At 50.1% G+C, this 19,972-nt stretch overlaps 1 protein-coding gene across 2 annotated transcripts in view; it reads left to right on the forward strand.

Moving 5' to 3' along the window:
* Positions 1-19,972, forward strand: part of LOC138268239 (granulocyte colony-stimulating factor receptor-like) — a 103,975-nt gene that overhangs the window by 61,474 nt on the left and 22,529 nt on the right. For both annotated transcript variants that reach the window (XM_069217703.1, XM_069217702.1), the window contains 7 exons: positions 2,452-2,671; positions 4,565-4,768; positions 7,553-7,654; positions 9,633-9,779; positions 11,481-11,621; positions 17,846-17,942; positions 19,504-19,585. In XM_069217703.1, the coding sequence (XP_069073804.1) occupies positions 2,452-2,671; positions 4,565-4,768; positions 7,553-7,654; positions 9,633-9,779; positions 11,481-11,621; positions 17,846-17,942; positions 19,504-19,585 (993 nt within the window). The remainder of the gene's footprint in view (positions 1-2,451; positions 2,672-4,564; positions 4,769-7,552; positions 7,655-9,632; positions 9,780-11,480; positions 11,622-17,845; positions 17,943-19,503; positions 19,586-19,972) is intronic.

Consider the following 19,972-nt stretch of genomic DNA (forward strand, 5'->3'; position numbering starts at 1 on the left):
GAGGTAGAGACAGACTCCGGGAGGCCAGTGAGACCTGGAGAGGTAGGCAGCCACAGAGAGATCAGGTCCTGCTGGCAGTGAGACCTGAAGAGGCAAAGACAGTCTCGGGGAGGCCAGTGAGCTCTGGACAGGTAGGGACAGTCTCAGGGAGGCCAGGCCCTGTCAGCAGTGAGAACTAGAGAGGCAGAGACAGTCCCATGGAGCCCAGTGAGACCTGGAGAGGGCGAGACAGTCTCGGAGAGGGCGGGTCCTGCCAGCAGGGGGAACTGGAGAGGCAGATACAGTCGGAGGGAGAGGGAGAGAATATGAATGAATATGAATTCCAGAGAGGCTATGTTCTGCCAGCAGTGAGACGAGAGAGTGAGACCTGAGAGACAGAAAGATATATAGAGTGAGTGTGTGTGTGAGACTTGGAGAAACCAGGTTCTGCCAGCATTGAGACCTGAGAGACAGAGACAGACAGACAGACAGAGAGAGAGAGAGAGAGAGAGAGTGTCTCGGAGCAGCCAGGTCCTATCAGTAGTGCGACCTGAGAGAGAGGCAGTCTTGGAGAGGCCAGGTTCTACCACCAGTGAAACCTAGAGAGACAGAGAGAGAGAGACCGTCTCAGAGAGGCGAGGTCCTGCCAGTAGTGAGACCTGAGAGAGGGAGGGGGGGGAGGAGGAGAGAGAGAGTCAGGCTTGGGGAGGGCAGGTTCTCCCACCAGTGAGACCTAGAGAGACAGAGAGAGAGAGAGAGAGAGAGAGAGAGAGAGAGTCTCGGAGAGGGCAAGTGCTGCCACTAGTGAGACCTGGAGAGAGACGGTCTAAGACTGTGCCCTGGAAGAGGTAGAGACCGAGAGACACTTTCTGGTCCCCCACCTCCAGGCAGAGACATTTAGGGGGTACAACACCGAGCCTTGTGTGCGGAAAAAGCCCGAGGAAGCGAAGGTGGAACTTGTCCTTGGCAGATGCCAGGGGTGCGGAGCTTGCCCTGGAGGGCTGTGAGTGGTGCTGCTTCCAGAGGGGACAAGTCATACCAACCCCGCTGCCGTGCCACCCGGCAGCGGGCCCTGCGGTGCCACCCGGGGCGCTGCGGGGTCTCTTCCGCCCGCACTCCGGGGGTCCTGGGGATGCAGGTCTCCTCGGTGGGTCAGACCTGACCCTTCTATCCGTCATAGACGAGCCCAGGAGACTCCCCTGGAGAGCAGAGCCCCCCCAGCTCCGAGAACAGGAAGATGGAAAGCAATAAACGAGGCTTTTGTTCGAAGGTTGCAGGGTCCTTCTTAAAAACTACCCACACCTGCTGCCTGCGCAGAAAAGAGGGGAGACCTTGTCCTGCTTCCCCCCGTCCCCCCGCACATCTACATGTGCCAGAGGTGAGCGCAGTCTGCGGCCTCCTCTCACACCTATTGGCTTTGTCATGGTGTGACGCAACATAAGCACATTTAAAAAAACTCCTAAATCACTCACCTGTTATTCAACTAAACAATTATTGCGGTTACTCCACTTACCCTGGAAAATACCCGAGAGTAACGTTTGATCCATGCAGCAACACCGCTGCTCTCAGAGCATATCGGGGTACAGGCAATGTTCACCCCAGACAATGCACAGTGGTGGCGGGGTGCTGACGCTCCCAATATGGCAGATTTAGGTCAGAGTTCTGACGTCACCCATGATGGCGACTTCAGGGCCGAGAGAGGACCCCAAAAATGACAGCGTTGAGGCTGGGCGCTGATTCCCCTAAACCAGTGGTCTTCAAATGTTTTAATGCCGCACGCACCCCCATGAGGGAAACAAAAAATCATCGCCCCCTCCAAATTATTCACAATTATTATATTAAATCTGCAATGTTTAAATAGGTCTAGAGTTATTTAAACATTGCAGTTAAGTTCTGATGCTGTTTTAAAAATGCAGTCATGATACCAGACATTCTAGTCACGCCAGGCAGGACTAACTACCGTGTGAAAGTATCCACAGTGTGATTATTAGAAGTGGGGGTGAAGTGGGGGTTTTGAAGAGTATTTGGAGTCCCTTCCCTTTGGACACTTACTTCCAGCTTGGATATAATTGACACAAGTTAGTGATGGCCCATTACAGAGCCCTGTTATCAGCATATTGCTTGTATTGGCCAGAGCCTGGCACCCCCTGGGATCACTTGAGGCCCCCCCCCAGGGAGTCCGCCCCCCAGTGTGAAGACCCCTGCTCTGCACAGTGATGTCCATTGGTTGGGCTGCCTCCCGGCACTGCATATCCGGATTGTAATTCAGCAAGACTGGTGAGCTGTTTAAACCCAGGGACACCCCAAAGCAGTGAAATCTCATTTCCTAATTCCTCCTCGATCTCCAAGCCTCCTCATCCCCAGTACCTTTGTCTTTCCCATTTTTTTTTTTGTTTCAGTTTCTTTTCTTCTCAATCTCTGTTCCTCTTCTTCCTTGTGGTTCCCACCCCTCACCCCCTCTTTCGACTCTAGCCTTTGAAGCAGAATGAAGCCCACGGGAGGATTCTGGGGTACCGCGTCCTCTCTCAGGCGACGGAGGAGGGGGACGCCTTTCCCTCCGAGCGTCCTGCAGACTCCTTCCGGTGGACTCTGTCCCTCTCCAGGCGGGAGCACACCGTCCTCCTCACAGCCTTCACCGCCCTGGGAGAGTCTCCCGCCGCCAAGCTGGTGATCCCTGCGGCCGACCAAGGAGGTGGGTGTAACCCTGCGAGAGGGCGCAGCGGCCACTGAAATGAGGCCCTGCGGTTCAGAGTACTGTAGTGAGTGGTACTCCACTGGTGTGTGGGTCTGCAGAGTACGAGAGTGGACCAGTGCCCCTGAGGCGTGTGGGGACATTTGTGAACCTTCCTTAAAGTGTATGGGTCCTTTGGGTCCGTCTTGGGTTTTTTGAGGAGGGCGTTCATCCCTGTGTATTTCCAGCTCCCTGGGAAGGTGTCGAACTTGAAGGAGCTGTTGATGATCTTCCGTAGTTGGGGTGCGATGACGGAGTTTGCTTTGTTGAGGATGTGGTGAGGGCAGGGGTCAGATGGAGAGCCGGAATGGATGGTGTATATGATTGCGATAGTGTCGTTGTTGTTGACGGGGGTCCATGAGAGCAGGAGGTTGGTCGGAGGTGAATCTGTGATGTTGGTGGTTGCCGGGGGTTCTGGGTGCTGAAGCTGTCGTGGATGTCTGCATTCTTGCGGTGGAAGTAGGAGGCTAGGGAGTCGCAGAGGTCTTGGGATGGCGGGATGGCATTGGAGTTGGAGCTGGGATTGAAGAGATCCTGCACGACGTTAAAGAGCTCCTTGTGGCTGTGTGCGTTGTTGTTGATTCAGTCTTTGAAGGCGCTCCTTTTGGCAGCTCGGATGAGTTGTTGTTGTCTGCGGATGGCGTTTTTGAAGGCTGTGTGGTTGTCCAGTGTCTGATCTTGGTGCCACTTTCTTTCAAGTCTTCGGCAGCATTCGTGGAGGTCGGTGGTAAACCAGAAGGCCTTTCTATTGGTGCGTCTATTGGAGGGATTCTTGACTGGGGCGAGAGTATAGGCACAGGTGTTGACCTATTGCCTGAAGTTGCGGGCAGCTGCATCAATATCGGTGGTGTCGATGGGTGGGTTGTGGGAGAGGGTAGCGATAAGTTGGTCTTTGGTGACCTTGTTCCAACTGCGGTGGGGGATCTGTTGTGGGTGTTGGTGTGTTGTGGGTTTCTTGATGGAGAAGTGGATGCAGTGGTGGTCTGTCCAGTGGGGTTCGGTGGTGTGGCTGAAAGAGACGTGATTGCTGGCGGAGAAAATAGGGTCGAGTATGTGTCCTGCAAAGTGGGTCGATGTCGTGATGAGCTGTTTGAGGCTGAGGTTGGAGAGGTTATGGAGCAGGGTGGTAGTGGTGTTGTTGTTGGTGTTCTCGAGGGGGATGTTTAAGTCCCCAAGGAGTAGTTAGTCTTATGTTTCTGGTGAGTTTTATCCCATGTTTCCTGGGGAGTTTATTCCTCTGTTTCTTGCAAGGTTGAGCCTCTGGTTCCTGGGAGTTTGATGCTTTGTTTCATGGGCATTTGTTCCTGTGTTTCCTGTGAGTTTCGTCCTTTGTTTCGTGTGAGTTTGATCCTCTGCTTCCTGGCGAGTTTAATCTTTTATTACCTGGGAGTTTGATCTTGTGTTTCCTGGGGAGTTTGTTCCTCTGTCTATTACGAGGTTGAGCCTCTGTTTCTTGGGAGTTTGTTCCTTTTCTTCCTGGGGATTGATCCTGTTTCCTGAAAGTTTTCTTTTTTGTTCCTGAAATTCATCTCCTTTACTTTGGAGTGTGGTCCTTTGTTTCCTGTGAAGCTTGAGTTTTTACTTTGATCCTCTTTCGACAGTTTGTTCTTCTCTATGTGAGGTTTTGCTGCTATTTAAGCATGCTATCAGGGTGTTCAAGTGTTCACCAGAAGTTTACTCTTTTGCACAAACTAAGGGAGATTGCTTCCAGTGGATTTGCTTGTAAAAAGGGATACTGATCGCTTAATTCTCTCTAAAACATCCATACATTGATCCCACTTGTTGCTTGGAAGAACTGTGGCTGTCTAGATGTTTGGAGATTGTTCTGTTTCTTCATCTTCTCTTCTCTTCCAGTCCTTCCTGCTCGCCTGCCCGTCCTGGTCTCTACGGTGAGCGACCACGCTCTTCTCATGCAGTGGGAGTCCCAGGTCCTCAGGATGGGTCTCACCGAGGACTCGATCCATGTCCTGGAGTGGTTGGTGGTAACCACGCAGCATGGAAGTGGTCTCAGCCACTGGGAGACCAAAGAGGGAAACATCACCGAAGCTGTGGTACGAGGTACAGTGATTTTCAAACATGAATTTGGTTTATTTATTTTAAGGTGTGCACCATACAAATTATAGTCTCTAGAAGCCATGGGAAACCTTCACTAATTAGGAGCATTTCTGAAATATTGCAGCACACACCATCCAAACCTCAGAGCTTCATATTCACAAAAAATCAATGACTGCAAACATTTGTTTGATCATAGTAACCCTCTTACGAGCTTGAATATTCTTCCAACTCGTAAATAGACTTATGCAAATCAATAAGAATTACTAAAAAGAGGGGTCGTGAAGGAGGAACCCCCTCCACACTTGGGATGCCAGATTGGAATACATCAATAATTTCCTGACTTCCAAAAGGGGTTTGTGATCCATTAGACATTTCAAGTGGTGGTGGTGATGGTCAGGGGGGCTTGGGGGGGGGGGGGTTGGCATTCATGAAAGTGATGTCCCTCCTCTATTTGGGATTTGCAATTTAATGTAACAATTGTTCATGACCGCATTTGTGGGGGCAAACCATTGACCAGTAACCGACCCCAGAGTTGGAGTGGGAACTGGTTCACAAAGGGGAAGCTGTCCCTGTGGCACAGATTATTTTTTGGGGATCATGTTGGCACCTCAGGGGTAGCAGGCACAGGTCTAGTGTTCCAAACAAAAATCTTTTTTTTTTTTTAAAAGAGCACCTGTCCAATTAATGGACATACTGTTTTTTTTTTTTTTTTTTTTTAAACTTTCCCTTTTGCGTGTGCAAACGCTGCTGTCCCTTGCAGGCCTCCATTCCTGCATTCATAGCCATGCACAAGGGCTAGCAAACTGCAACCTTCCTAATTAATGATCATTTTACTATCCCTTGGGAATGCATAATGTGCAGTGACCTATTAACACTGTTAGAATCACAAATTGCATTTGCAGAGCAGTCGGTTTGCACATTGGACTTCCATCGTTTGTGCATGTGGATTGCGCATTGGGCCACTCGTGGCCAGCGGCTAAACCCAAATACTTGACAGCATTTGGCAACTCCTAGGACACCCCCATTCCAATGCAGCCAGGTCATCGAGTGTCCTCAAGGGTGTTTTTCAGGTCCCTTTGGACATTTAAACCAAACCAGTCAGTATAAATGCAATCCATTTGGCCATCGCCCGGGCCGGTCTCCGCGCTGTAAACGTGTAGTTCAAAGCCATCCTTACAACCCTGTGTAGCACGTGGGAGCCCTGGATCTGAGCCATTGCTCGGTCTCCCAGTGGCCAATCATAGTCTATCTTAGAGTTTATAAGGGATCCAGGAGTCCTTGTTTGATGCATTGCGTTAATGTAAGGGAAAGTTTGTTTAAAGTGTTGTACTCAGCACAAGGCGGCGCGAACGGCTGACCCACACTAGCTTCTAAGCTGAGATTTGTATCCCACAGGATGCTCCGACTTCTCACTGTTTTTGCAAGGATTGTAGGTATTCCAGATCATTCTGTGACTGTTTTCTGTGCTGTACCCAATGTGGGTGGTTTTAAATTGAGTTGAATTGAGCATTCATAGAGCGCAACTGCCACTCCCAAAAGTGCACCCTGGCACTAAAGCGGAAAAAGACCTTCCACCCTAGTCAATGAGTGAAAATCACACCTAGGAGTATCATTCTCTTACAGAATAAAGAAGTAGCAAAGTGTGTCAGATTCCAAAGATCCAAGTTTTTAACTGCTTTCTAAGAATAGTTTCTGAATCAATGAACCTAAAGCGGGAAGGGAGATGGTTCCTGGCTTTAGTACCTAAAACAGTAAAGGATTCCCCCTCCTCTGGTTCATAATGTAGAAGAGACTATAGCAAATTTGCCTGGGAGGACCTCCGGGTTCTACGCGTGATGTAATGGGTGAACCTTGATGTTAAGAATTGCTTGAAAGGATCTGAAGGTCGTCCACATAATTTTAAAAGGACCCTCTTGTGCACTGGCAGCCAGTGCAGTGTTTGCCCGGCTGCCGAGGCAGAAGATGTTCTTGTAATTTAAGGACTGGTTTGGCAGCGGCGTGCTGGGTGACTTGGAGTTTCTACACCGCCTGCTATGAGGATCCAGGATACGGACTGTGAGACTCATCCTGCCTGGAGCTTCTAAGTGCACAGGCACCCGTCTTCCTGGCTGTCAGAGGCAAAAAGTCAAAAGATTTCCTTTAGAGATTTTATTAAATTGAAGCATGTGCGTAGTCAAATTTTACACCCAAATTTCTAACCACTTCCACAGTGGCTGGAGGAGAGAGGGCTAAATCTGGTCACCATTCGGCTGGGGCAAAAGGTTTAGACTTACCTAACCACATAACCTCCATGTTTTCAGTGTTTCGTTTCAGATGGTTGACTTTCATCCACTGAATAACTGCAGTTAAACAGTTTTTAAAGTTCAACTCCGGCCCAAGTGATGCCTTGTCCAGCGATAGTGTCAGCTGAGCATCATCTGTGTACGAAATGGCGCCTGTTCCGAAAGACGAAATCAGAGGAATTAGAGGGGACATCTAGTTATTGAATAAAACGGGGGTCAAAAATGGGCCTTGGGGAACTCCTGGGGTGTCTGGTATTACTGCCGAGGAATAAGGGCCTAACATGACCTTTTGTCTGCGACCTGTAAGAAGTGATTTTATCCAGGAGAGGCCAATCCAGCAACCCCACACTCTGTAACATGATGGAACAAGATGTCACGAGAGATGATATTGACTACAGCACATAGGTCTAACAAAATCAACACTGCACTTTAAAGGGAAGTGTGTGGGTGTGTGTGTGTGTCTGTCTTGCTTAGTCTATAAAAGTACATTCTGTGCACTTTGCAGATGACATTGAACCTGGGTGCCTGTACCAGTTGTCAGTCTCAGTCCTGCAAAACGGGATTATCTGGGCCACGGGAACCGCACACGCCTACTCCAGGGAGAGACGTGAGTATCCGCACGTGTGTGAGGCACGAGCCTGCAGCTGTATGTCAGAAATAACAGAGGAACAATGCTGAGTGCCAAAATATTGTGGAAGTAAGCGGATATTGGCAAGAGTAGATTTACTATTCTGAACTCCACGCTACGTAACGATATGTGTACTCTCTCGCGCGACATAGACATAGAGATATATATATATATATATATATATATAATGTAGAGAGAGAGAAAATACCTGCTGTTAAGGTACAGAAATGTACTATATATTGTAATTCCAGAATTCCAAAAAAGGAATGACAGCACTCCATGGAAGTAAGATATTTCAAGTATTTATTGGCTTCACTGTATACATATATATATATATTTATATATATGTGTATATACACATAGTATAGTAAACCTGTATTTACCTATTTATGCTTACAGTACCCATATGTGGGTTGTGTATATTTTTCTGTGTTGCACAATATTTCAGACTCAGTGTTCTGGTTCCCTACCTCGCACACACCCTTGGAATGAGTGCTGCCCTCCGCAGTGCACACTTTGCAGAAGGGTTCATTTCAGCATCCGAGACGCGCATTGAAGTGGTAGAGGCAAGGGTAAAAGGGCTGTGAACCTTGCATGCACTGGAATAATATGTGGCCTAGTTTTACCTCAGTGTGGCCTTTGACCTCCCTTATCTCTCTCAGGCTTCTGTCCTGGCTCTCTACCTGTAGCTAGCTTCCTGCTGTCCCTGGACCCGCCTCTGGGTTTCTGACCTCCCTCGTAGCTCACTCTCCGCGTCTCTGGGTACCTGGCATCCTTGGAACTGTCTCTTGTTTCCTTACCTCCCTGCAGGGGTGGCTCCACCGCCAGCAGCAGAGGCTGCAAACCTTTTACTACAAAACGATATTAAACTACGTTTATTATCATTTTGTAGTAAAAGGGGCGGGTGTTGGGGATGATAGCCATGGAGGGGAATGCACAGAGCATTCCCCTCAGTGCGCATGTGTGTTTATTTTTTGTGAACAAGAGATAAATGCCGCGCACTCCGTTCAGGAAGAAGACTGTAAAGTCGAAACGCGTTGTTTTCTCCTTTGCATCGAATAAACCTGACAAATTCTTGTGGAGCTGAACGGAGTGTGCGGCATTTATCTCTTGTTCACAAAGTTAATCGAGGACTCGGCCAGCCTCTCTGCCTCGCACCAGCAGAGTGTGCGTCGTTTTCCCTTGGTGCGCTTTGGTTTGAAATATATATATATATATATATATATATATATATATATATAAACTCCAACAGGTCCAAAGAGGCGCGCACAACTCACTTCGGTGCCTGCAACAGGGAGGGACCTACTCCCATCAATATTCTTCACACAAGTTGACACTTAAGTCAGGGATGCAGCACTCACAGGATTGAATCAGAATTCTTTCATTCCATAACAGGACCCCAAACAAACTGACACCAACGCGTTTCGACCTTCCCGGTCTTGATCACGGTGAATCAAGACCGGGAATGTCAAAACGCGTTGGTGTCAGTTTGTTTGGGGTCCTGTTATGGAATGAAAGAATTCTGATTTAATCCTGTGAGTGCCACATCCCTGACTTAAGTGTCAACTTGTGTGAAGAATATATATATATATATATATATTTTTTTTTAATTTTATTAATATTCCACCCCCGCACGCCTGTAACCCCTGCGAGCCGCAACTGCCTCCCTGTAACTCTTAGGTTCCTATCCTCTGTACGTCTCTTTAGGCCTCTGATTTCTCTCCAGCTGTGTCCAAGTCCCTGACCTGCCTGAGCCTCTGTTGGGCAGCCAACATAACTTTATTGGATCTTTCGCTGGCTCTCTGACCTACAGGCCGAGCTGCGGCCTCCGTGTCCACACCTCTGGGTCTCTGAAATCACCACCCGGTCTCCTTGTCTTTGGTGTTGCTCAGTCCCTGACAGCCGTCGCTGTCAGTGGGGTCCTTACCTCTCTGTACCCGTCCTGTACTCCCTGCAGCTCCTCTGTATGCGCCGAAGCTGCACGCAGCCTGGATTGGGAAGTCCCAGGTGGAGCTGGAATGGAGCGAAATTCCCATCGAAGCTCAACGGGGGGTGATCCAGAACTACAGCCTCTTCTACCAGGAAGTTGGAGGGAAGGTACAAGGTAAGATGCCCTGTGTGCCACTTATATCGATGGGCAGTGGGTGGCGAGAAGGGGGCACTTCTGGACGGACTGTCTGTGTGGCTGGAATACACTTCTTTCTGGCAGCTTGGGACCTTTGAATTTCAGACCTGACCAAAGTAACCTTGTATGCACAAAATAAGGTCACCCCTTTTCAAACTAAGGCCCTCATTATGAGCCTGGCGGTCGTTGGTAATTTGGGAAAAGGTACTGCCAACAGGCTGGCGGTACCTTTTCCCAAATTATGACATTAGCGGTTTGGCTCAAACCAAACCGCCAATGTACCACTCCGTCTGCCAGGGTGGTAATGGCCGCTGGGCTGGAGACTTTGGTCTCTAGCCAGACGGCTGTCACAATCCCACCCTCGGGACTATGACTCCGCCTACCACCATGGTTTTCGTGGCAAGCGTACCGCCACGAAAACCATGGTAGTAGGCACTATCAGTGCCGGGGAATTCCTTCCCTGGCACTGAAAAGGGGTCTCCCCCACCCCCTTCCCCTCTCCAGAGGCCTCACCCACCCTCCCCCTCCCTGTCCTGTCCCCCCACACATTTACACACCCACAAACGCACACATACACACTCATACACACATGCATACCCACATCCACCCACGCATGCACACATATATACCCACACACCGCAACACACACCAACATACTTTGTTGCACACACGCATTCACAACATACATGTACATTCACATTCAAGCATTCACGCACTCATTCAACGCGACTCCCACCCTCCCCCACACACAACACCCCCACACACGCACACAACACCCTCCATCCCTCTCTCCTACTGGACAACCCGACTTACCTGCTTGCAGGGGGTCCTTTGGCAGGAGATGGGACGTGACGCTGCTGTGAGCAGCATCGTCCACCAGCAAAACACTGCCAGGCCGTATCATGGTTCATGATACGGTCAGCTGTGTTTTGCTGGTGTGGCGCTGCTGCTGACAGCGGCGAAATCTTCCGCTATGATCATAGCGGAATTCAGCTAGCCTTCTGGCGCAATTCCGTCGAGGGTCATAATGCGGGTGGGTGGCTGGTAGCCACGGCAACGGTATGTTGGTGGTCATTGCCGTGCCGGTAGGCGGCAGTTACCACCAAAGTTGTAATGACCACCTAAATTCTTAACAAATATAAACTCTCATACACTTAAAAGAAGATTTAAAAAGTAGATAACAAAGATATTAAAAAAACAAACCTATATATTTGCATACAATCCATAAAATAAAAAGTAAAAAAGTATTAAAAGTATCTACATCGCCATCCAGGCTCTGTTTGTGGCATGCGTGGAAGCTTGTATGTTGCCCGCTTGCTTGTATGTTGCCCGCTTGCTTGTATGTTGCCCGCTTGCTTGTATGTTGCCCGCTTGGAGAGCAAAGGCCCTGACTGTTAGTCTCCGACACGTCAGGGCTGCCAGGGGTGCTCTGTTCTGCGGTCCCGCGAACAGAGGTTTTTGAATAATTTCTGACAATCCAGCATTTCAGAAGGGCCCCTGAGCTGCCCCTGCTGTCTGAGGTTCCAGGGCGGAAGTAAGGACTCCATGTCGTGTCCAGGTACCACAGCGTCCCCCAGAGACCCCTCTCCCCTCCGGATGCGTGTGGGTGAAGCATGCTTGACTGCCTGTATCACACTTCAACCCCACAAGACCCCTGACCCCTGTCACTGCCTCTTCCAGTGATGACCCTGAACAGCTCTTCCCGTGGCTGCTTGCTGTCGCGCCTGAGCGTGGGGGCGCAGATCCTGGTGACCCTGGCCATCACCAACAGCGCGGGAGGAACCAACAGCTCCCGCCTGACCATCACCACCAGGACCCTCGGTAAGTGCTTTGTGTCTCCCCAGCACTCTCTGGGTACTCACTGTCTCTGATCTGCCTTGATGTGTCACTGCACGCTTCCACACTCGCATTTGGTTCCCTGGTCCCTCTGGTTCCACCTGGACGGTGGCCTGGCTGCTGTCTCTGAGGGCTCATCTTAAGTGCAGTCCGCCTGCACGTGGCCCATCTACAGTTGTGTTGTTGGTCTATTGGTTGTCAGTGTTTGGTCCTCAGTATTCTGGTGGCACTGTACTCAGGAGTTGGTATTAAGGCGGAATACTGGGCCGTGCACCTAGAAGGCTTGGCACCCCTCTTCCCTTGAGCCAAATGTCGTTTCTTTCATATCGACCAGAAGCTCTAGTTAAAACTGACATTGGGAAAAGGAAACTCGGGCCACTTGCCAGGGTGTCCAAGACTGAGCCTCACTCTCCCACTCTGTCTTCCAGGCCATCGGCTGAGAGCTCATGGATGCCCACCTAGACCTCTGTGGCAGTGCCACCTGGAGCAGGGCGCAACCTGCTGCCTGCTTCAGAAACAGAGAAATAACGTGTGATCGCATCACCCTGTCCCTGGTCACACTCACTAGCCTTCCCTTTAAACCAGCACGTGGCTTACACTCTCAAAAAGAGAAGGGAGGACTGTCTCTCTTGTACTCTTCTGTACCTTAATGTGCACTCTCTCATGTGGGTCTCTCCCCTGTGCTCTGCCTTGCAATATTGCATGCACTCTCACGTGTCTCTCTCCCCGTGCTCTGCCTTGCAATATTGCATGCACTCTCACGTGTCTCTCTCCCCGTGCTCTGCCTTGCAATACTGCATGCACTCTCACGTGTGTCTCTCCCCATGCTCTGCCTTGCAATATTGCATGTACTCTCTCACGTGTGTCTCTCCCCGTGCTCTGCCTTACAATATTGCATACATTCTCTCACGTGTCTCTCCCTTTGCTTTTCTATGCACTATTCCATTCACTCTCTCGTGTCTCTCCCGTGCTCTCCCATGCACTATTGCATTCACTATGTCACACCTGTCTCCCCCCTGAGCTCTTCCTTGCACTATTCCGTTCACTCTCTCATACCTTCATCTCTCCCTTGTGCTCTTCCATGTACTATTGCATTCACTCTCACACCTGTCTCTCCCCCATGCTCTTCCATGCACTATTGCATTCACTCTCACACCTGTCGCTCCGCGTGCTCCTCCATGCACTATTCCATTCACTCTCTCACACCTGTCTCTCTCTCCCATGCTCTTCCATGCACTATTGCATTCACTCTTTCGCAGCTTTCTCTCCCTGAGCTCTTCCATGCACTATTGCATTCAGTCTCTAAACACCTTTGTCTCTCTCCCCGTGCTCTTCCATGCACTAGTCCATTCACTCTCTCACGTGTGTCTCTCCCCCTTGTTCTTCCTTGCAATATTGCATGCACTCTCACACCTGTCTCTCCCCGTGCTCTTCCTTGCAATATTGCATGCACTCTTACGTGTCCCTCCCCGTGCCCTTCCATGCACTAATCCATTCACTCTCACACGTCTCTCTCCCTTGTAATCTTCCATGCACTATTGCATTCACTCTCTCACAACTGTTTCTCCCCTGTGCTCTTCCATGCAATATTGCATTCACTCTCCCACAGCTGTCTCTCCCCTGAGCTCTTCCATGCACTATTGCATTCACTCTCTCACCCCTGTGTCTCTCCACATGCTCTTTCATGCACTATTGCATTCACTCTCTCACCTGTGTCTCTCCCCGTGCTCTTCCATGCAGTATTGCATTCACTCTCTCATACCTGCGTCTCTCCCTTGTGCTCGTCCGTGTACTATTGCATTCACTTTCACAACTGTCTCCCCGTGCTCTTCCGTGCACTATTGTATTCACTCTCTCACAACTGTGTCTCTCCCCTGTGCTCTTCCATGCACTATTGCATTCACTCTCCCACAGCTGTCTCTCCCCTGAGCTCTTCCATGCACTATTGCATTCATTCTCTCACCCCTGTGTCTCTCCCCGTGCTCTTCCTTTCAATATTTCATGCATTCTATCACAGGTGTCTCTCCCCGTGCTCTTCCATGGACTATTGCATTCACTCTCTCACACCTGTGTCTCTCCTTGTACTGTTCCATGCACTGTTGCATTCACTCTCTCACCCCTGTCTCTCCCCTGTGCTTTTCATTGCGATATTGCATGTATTCTCTCATATGTCTCTCTCCCCCATGCTCTTCAATGCACTATTCCATTCTCTCACATGTCTCTCCCTTGTACTCTTCCATACACTATTGCATTCACTCACTCACACCTGTCTCTCTCCCTTGTACTCTTCCATGCACTATTCCATTCACTCTTTCACCCCTGTGTCTCTCCCCGTGCTCTTCCTTTCAATATTGCATGCATTCTATCACAGGTGTCTCTCCCCGTGCTCTTCCATGCACTATTGCATTCACTCTCTCACACCTGTGTCTCTCCCTTGTACTGTTCCATTCACTCTCTCACCCCTGTCTCTCCCATGTGCTATTCATTGCAATATTGCATGTATTCTCTCATATGTCTCTCTCCCCCATGCTCTTCCATGCACTATTCCATTCTCTCACATGTCTCTTCCTTGTACTCTTCCATACACTATTGCTTTCACTTTCTCACACCTCTCTCTCTCTCTCCCTGTACTCTTCCATGCACTGTTGCATTCACTCTCTCAACCCTGTGTCTCTCCCCTGTGCTCTTCCTTGCAATATTGCATGCATTCTCTCACATGTCTCTCCTCTGTGCTCTTCCATGCACTCTTGCATTCACTCTCTCACACATGTCTCTCCCGTGTGCTCTTCATGCACTGTTGCATTCACTCTCTCACCCCGTGTCTCCTCCCCGTGCTCTTCCATGCACTATTGCATTCACTCTCTCACAACTGTGTCTCTCCCCTGTGCTCTTCCATGCACTATTGCATTCACTCTCCCATAGCTGTCTCTCCCCTGAGCTCTTCCATGCACTATTACATGCATTCTCTCACACATGTCTCTCCCTTGTGCTGTCCCATGCACTTTTGCATTCACTTTCTCACCACTGTGTCTCTTCCATGTGCTCTTCATGCACTATTGCATTCACTCTCACCCCTGTGTCTCCTACCCGTGCTCTTCCATGCACTATTGCATTCACTCTCTCACAACTGTGTCTCTCCCCTGTGCTCTTCCATGCACTATTGCATTCACTCTCCCATAGCTGTCTCTCCCCTGAGCTCTTCCATGCACTATTGCATGCATTCTCTCACACGTCTCTCCCTTGTGCTGTCCCATGCACTTTTGCATTCACTTTCTCACCACTGTGTCTCTTCATGTGCTCTTCCATGCACTATTCCATTCACTCTCTCATGTGTCTCTCCCTTGTACTCCTCTATGCACTATTGTATTCACTCTCTCACATGTCTCTCCCCTGAACTCTTCCATGGACTATTGCATACACTCTTTCACATCCTGTGACTCTCCTCATGCTCTTCCATGCACTATTGCATTCACTCTCTCACACTTGTGTCTCTCCCCTGTCCTCTTCCTTGCAATATTGCAAGCATTCTCTCACATTGTCTCTCCCTTGTACTCTTCCATGCACTATTGCATTCACTCTCACCCCTGTCTCTCCCCGTACTCTTCCATGCACTATTGCATTCATTCTCTCACACCTCTGTCTCTTCCTTGTGCTCTTCCATGCACTATTGCATTCATTCTCTCACACCTGTATCCCTCCCCCATGCTCTTCCATGCACTATTGCATTCACTCTCTTACCTCTGTGTCTCTTCCTTGTGCTTTTCCTTGCAATATTGCATGCATTCTCTCACCCCTGTGTCTCTCCCCTGTGCTCTTCCTTGCAATATTGAATGCGTTCTCTCACATCTCTCCTCGTGCTCTTCCATGCACTATTCCATTCACTCTCTCACGTATGTCTCTCCCTTGTACTCTTCTGTGCACTATTGCATTCACTCTCTCACACCTCTCTCCTCATGCTCCTCCATGCACTATTGCATTAACTGTCTTACATCCTGTGTCTCTCCCTGTGCTCTTCCTTGCAATATTGCATGCATTCTCTGACACGTGCATCTCCCTTGTGCTCTTCCATGCACAATTGCATTCACATGTCTCTCCCGTGAACTCTTCCATGGACTATTGCATACACTCTTTCACATCCTGTGACTCTCCTCATGCTCTTCCATGCACCATTGCATTCACTCTCTCACACTTGTGTCTGTCCACTGTCCTCTTCCTTGCAATATTGCAAGCATTCTCTCACACGTGTCTCTCCCTTGTACTCTTCCATGCACTATTGCATTCACTCTCACCCCTGTCTCTCCCCGTACTCTTCCATGCACTATTGCATTAATTCTCTCACACCTCTGTCTCTGCCTTGTACTCTTCCATGCACTATTGCATGCATTCTCGCCCACGTGTGTCTCCCTTGTATTCCTTCATGCACTATTACATTCATTCTCTCACACCTGTATCTCTCCCCATGCTCTTCCTTGCAATATTGCATGCATTCTCTCACCCCTGTGTCTCTCCCCTGTGCTCTACCTTGCAATATTGAATGCATTCTCTTACATGTCTCTCCTCGTGCTCTTCCATGCACTATTCCATTCACTCTCCCACTTGTGTCTCTCCCTTGTACTCTTCTATGCACTATTGCATTCACTCTCTCATATCCTGTGTCTCTCCCCATACTCTTCCTTGCAATATTGCATGCATTCTCTGACACATGCCTCTCCCTTGTGCGCTTCCATGCACTATTGCATTCACTCTCACCCTGTGTCTCTCCCCGTGCTCTGCTTTGCACTATTGCATTCATTCTCTCACACCTGTGTCTCTTCCCCGTGCTCTTCCTTGCAATATTGCATGCATTCTCTCACACCTGTCTCTCCCTTGCACTCTTCCATGCACTATTACATTCACTCTCTCCCCCGTGTCTCTTCCCCGTCCTCTTCCTTGCAATATTGCATGCATTCTCTCACACCTGTCTCTCCCTTGCACTCTTCCATGCACTATTACATTCACTCTCTCCCCCGTGTCTCTTCCCCGTCCTCTTCCTTGCAATATTGCATGCATTCTCTCACACCTGTCTCTCCCTTGCACTCTTCCATGCACTATTACATTCACTCTCCCCTGTGTCTCTCCTCCGTGCTCTTCCTTGCAATATTGCATGCATTCTCTCACACCTGTCTCTCCCCGTGCTCTTCCATGCACTGTTGCATTCACTCTCACATGTCTCTCCCCTGTACTCTTCCATGCACCATTGCATTAATTTTCTCACACCTGTCTCTCCCCTGTGCTCATCCTTGCAATACTGCATTTTCTCTCCCACACCTGTCTCCCCCGTGCTCTTCCTTGAAGTAGTTCATTCACTCTCACACTTGTCTCTCTCCCTTGTGCTCTTCCATGCACTATTGCATTCACTCTCTCACACCTGTGTCTCTCCCCGTGCTTTTCTGTGCACTATTGCATGCACTCTCTCACACCTATATCTCTTCCCTGTTCTCTTCCTTGCAATATTGCATTCACTCTCTCACCTGTCTCTCCCTGTGCTCTTCCATGCATTATTGCATTCAATCTCTCACAGCTGTGTCTCGTCCTTGTACTCTTCTATGCACTATTGCATTCACTCTCTCTCACCTGTGTCTCTTCCCCGTGCTCTTCCTTGAAATGCTGCATTCACTTTCTCACACGTCTCTCCCCTGTGCTCTTTCACACACTATTGCATTCACTCCCTCACACCTGTCTCTCTCCCCGTGCTCTTCCATGCACTATTGCATTCACTCTCTCACACCTGTCTCTCCCCATGCCCTTCCTTTCAATATTTCATGCATTCTCTCACACGTCTCTCCCATGTACTTGTCCATGCACTATTGCATTCACTCTCCCACTTGTCTCTCTCCCTTGTGCTCTTTCATGCACTATTGCATGGATCCTCTTACACGTGTCTCTCCCCTGTGCTCTTCCTTGCAATATTGCATTCACTGTCTCACACATGTCTCTCTCTTATGCTCTTCCTTGCAATGTTGCATGCACTCTCTCACACCTGTGTCTCTCCCCGTGCTCTTCCTTGCAATGTTGCATGCACTCTCCAGCACTCATGCATCTCCCTAGTTTCCTGTGAATTGCCCCTCAGTTTCCCACACACTTGTGTCCCACCTACTCTCTTCCATGTTCTACCCCTGCAGTCTCCACTGCTCTCTTGCACTCATACAGTCTCCCCTGCTTCTTTGTAGATTACGGGGAGGTGGAGCTGCTCGTGTCCTCTCTTGTAGCGGGAGTCACCCTCCTGATGATGGCTGTGATCGTCACATGCATGTACCAGCACCAGATGTAAGTGGGAGGACATCTGGGGATGGGTGGGTGGTTGTTTGTGATGGCCTCCTTTGTGGGCCAGGCTCTTCTAACTTCAGCCCTTGATCAGGTTCCTTGGACACTTCCCACGCAGAGCCCCACGGAGCCCATGCGGTGCCTCAAGTGTTCCACACACGCGCACATACATGGCTCCATCATCACTTGAGGCTTTGAGTCCATTTACAAGTCAATGACACGTCTATTTCACTCCACGTTATTAGTATTTTATATTCACACAGACACATTCTCAAATCACAAATAGGAACACTTGTTTCACCAGCTAAATCTGGAAAAGTGACATATTGACATATGGAAATATTGGCCCTCATTCTGAACATGGCGGGATAGCCTGCCGCCGACCATGCTGATGGTCGAGGAAGACCGCCAGTGGTGGCGGCTGGCATCCCGCCAGATAATGACTCCTAGAGCCTGGCGGTGAGGCCTGCCATGCTGGCAGTCGGTGGCGGGGTGGATGCTGCTCCAACCTCACTGCCACGTCACTCCATACACCGCCACCATAGGCGTGGCGGTGTATGGAGGCACGGCGTTGCTGGCGGGGCAGCATCCAGGGAGCCCGTTCCCTCCCTGAGCAGCGCGATGGAAGAGATAAGTGCTGTCCGACAGGGAAGGGGGAGGGGTGTGTGTGTGTGCGAGTGCATGGGGGTGTGCGTGTGTGATTGTGAAGGGGGGAATGTGTGTCTGCGTGTATGAATGCGTGTGTGCATGTAGGACTATGTGTGCATGTGGATGTGTGTGGTGGGGGTTTGGGACAGACCTGTATGGAGGTGGGGGGGGAGTGAGGAATGGTGATGGGGGGTTGGGGAGGCCTACAGGGAGTATGGGAGGAGGAGGGATGGGTGGTCGGTTTTCAAGTTTTGGGGGTGGGAGCGGTTCTAGGGGCATTAGGGGTTGGGTGGGGGTTGTGGCAAGGGGGCCTGGCGTGTCACATACAGGTGACAGGAATGAGTATTCCTGTCACCTGCATGCTTTCCACCAGGGATTACCTGGCAGGGTATCCCGCCAGGAAATCCCTGGTGGAAATGGGATCATTATCCCACCGTCCGTGTGGCCTCCATCGCCGGGTCCAAAGTGCCTACCGTCGGCCCGGCGGTCAGTTCTGGCCTGTGTTCATCATATGGCGGTCTGAACCGCCATGCCGTTTGCAGTAATGACCGCCACCGCCGGCAGGGCGGTCATTACCGCTATGCTTGTAATGAGGGCTATAATACTGAATGAACATGTCAGTTGTGTGGGAATGGTCGAGACTAAAACACAAAACTCCCCAATTCTAAAAAGACCAGTGGCCTGCAGAAGGCCCGTCCTGTCCATGCCCTTCCCGTGTTCGGAAACACCATGGAAAGCCACGTCATGGCTCAGCTCTCTCCACACACTACCTGGCGCCTTCCAAGCAGGATTCACAGAGTCTGCAATACTGCATGAGTCGCTCGACTCGGGCAACCCCTGCCTCATGGGCTTCCAGATCCACTTTATTACTTAGATAACACACACTTACGTGCTCCATCTCTCACCTTCTTCCTAGGATAAAGAGGTGTTTGTGGCCGCAGGTTCCTGATCCCGCAGTCACCGATCTGGCCAGCTGGAGACCTCCGAACATGTGGAAGGTGAGTGCCAGGCGAGGCGGCGCATGTCCGTGTTTGGCAAAGGTGGAGAAAATGAGATGTCAGTTCAAAAAGGAGGCTGGGAAGACCTAATTAGGGTGACTGATGAGAAGCTGCAAACGTATCTGTGCTGCATCAGTGCAAAACTTTGAATCAACGTTGACACTGAAAAACACTGCCAGCCCACCCATGCTGGCCATCTCCTGCAGGTGAGTGTCCCAGCCCACCCATGCTGGCCATCTCCTGCAGGTGAGAGTCCCAGCCCACCCATTCAGGCCATCTCCTGCAGGTGAGGACTCCCAGCCCACCCATTCTGACCTCCATCTGCAGGTGAGGACTCCCAGCCCACCCACGCTGGCCATCTCCTGCAGGTGAGGGCCCCAACCTACC

This window comes from Pleurodeles waltl, chromosome 12 (genome assembly GCF_031143425.1).
Source record: "Pleurodeles waltl isolate 20211129_DDA chromosome 12, aPleWal1.hap1.20221129, whole genome shotgun sequence".
NCBI classification, from domain to species: domain Eukaryota; kingdom Metazoa; phylum Chordata; class Amphibia; order Caudata; family Salamandridae; genus Pleurodeles; species Pleurodeles waltl.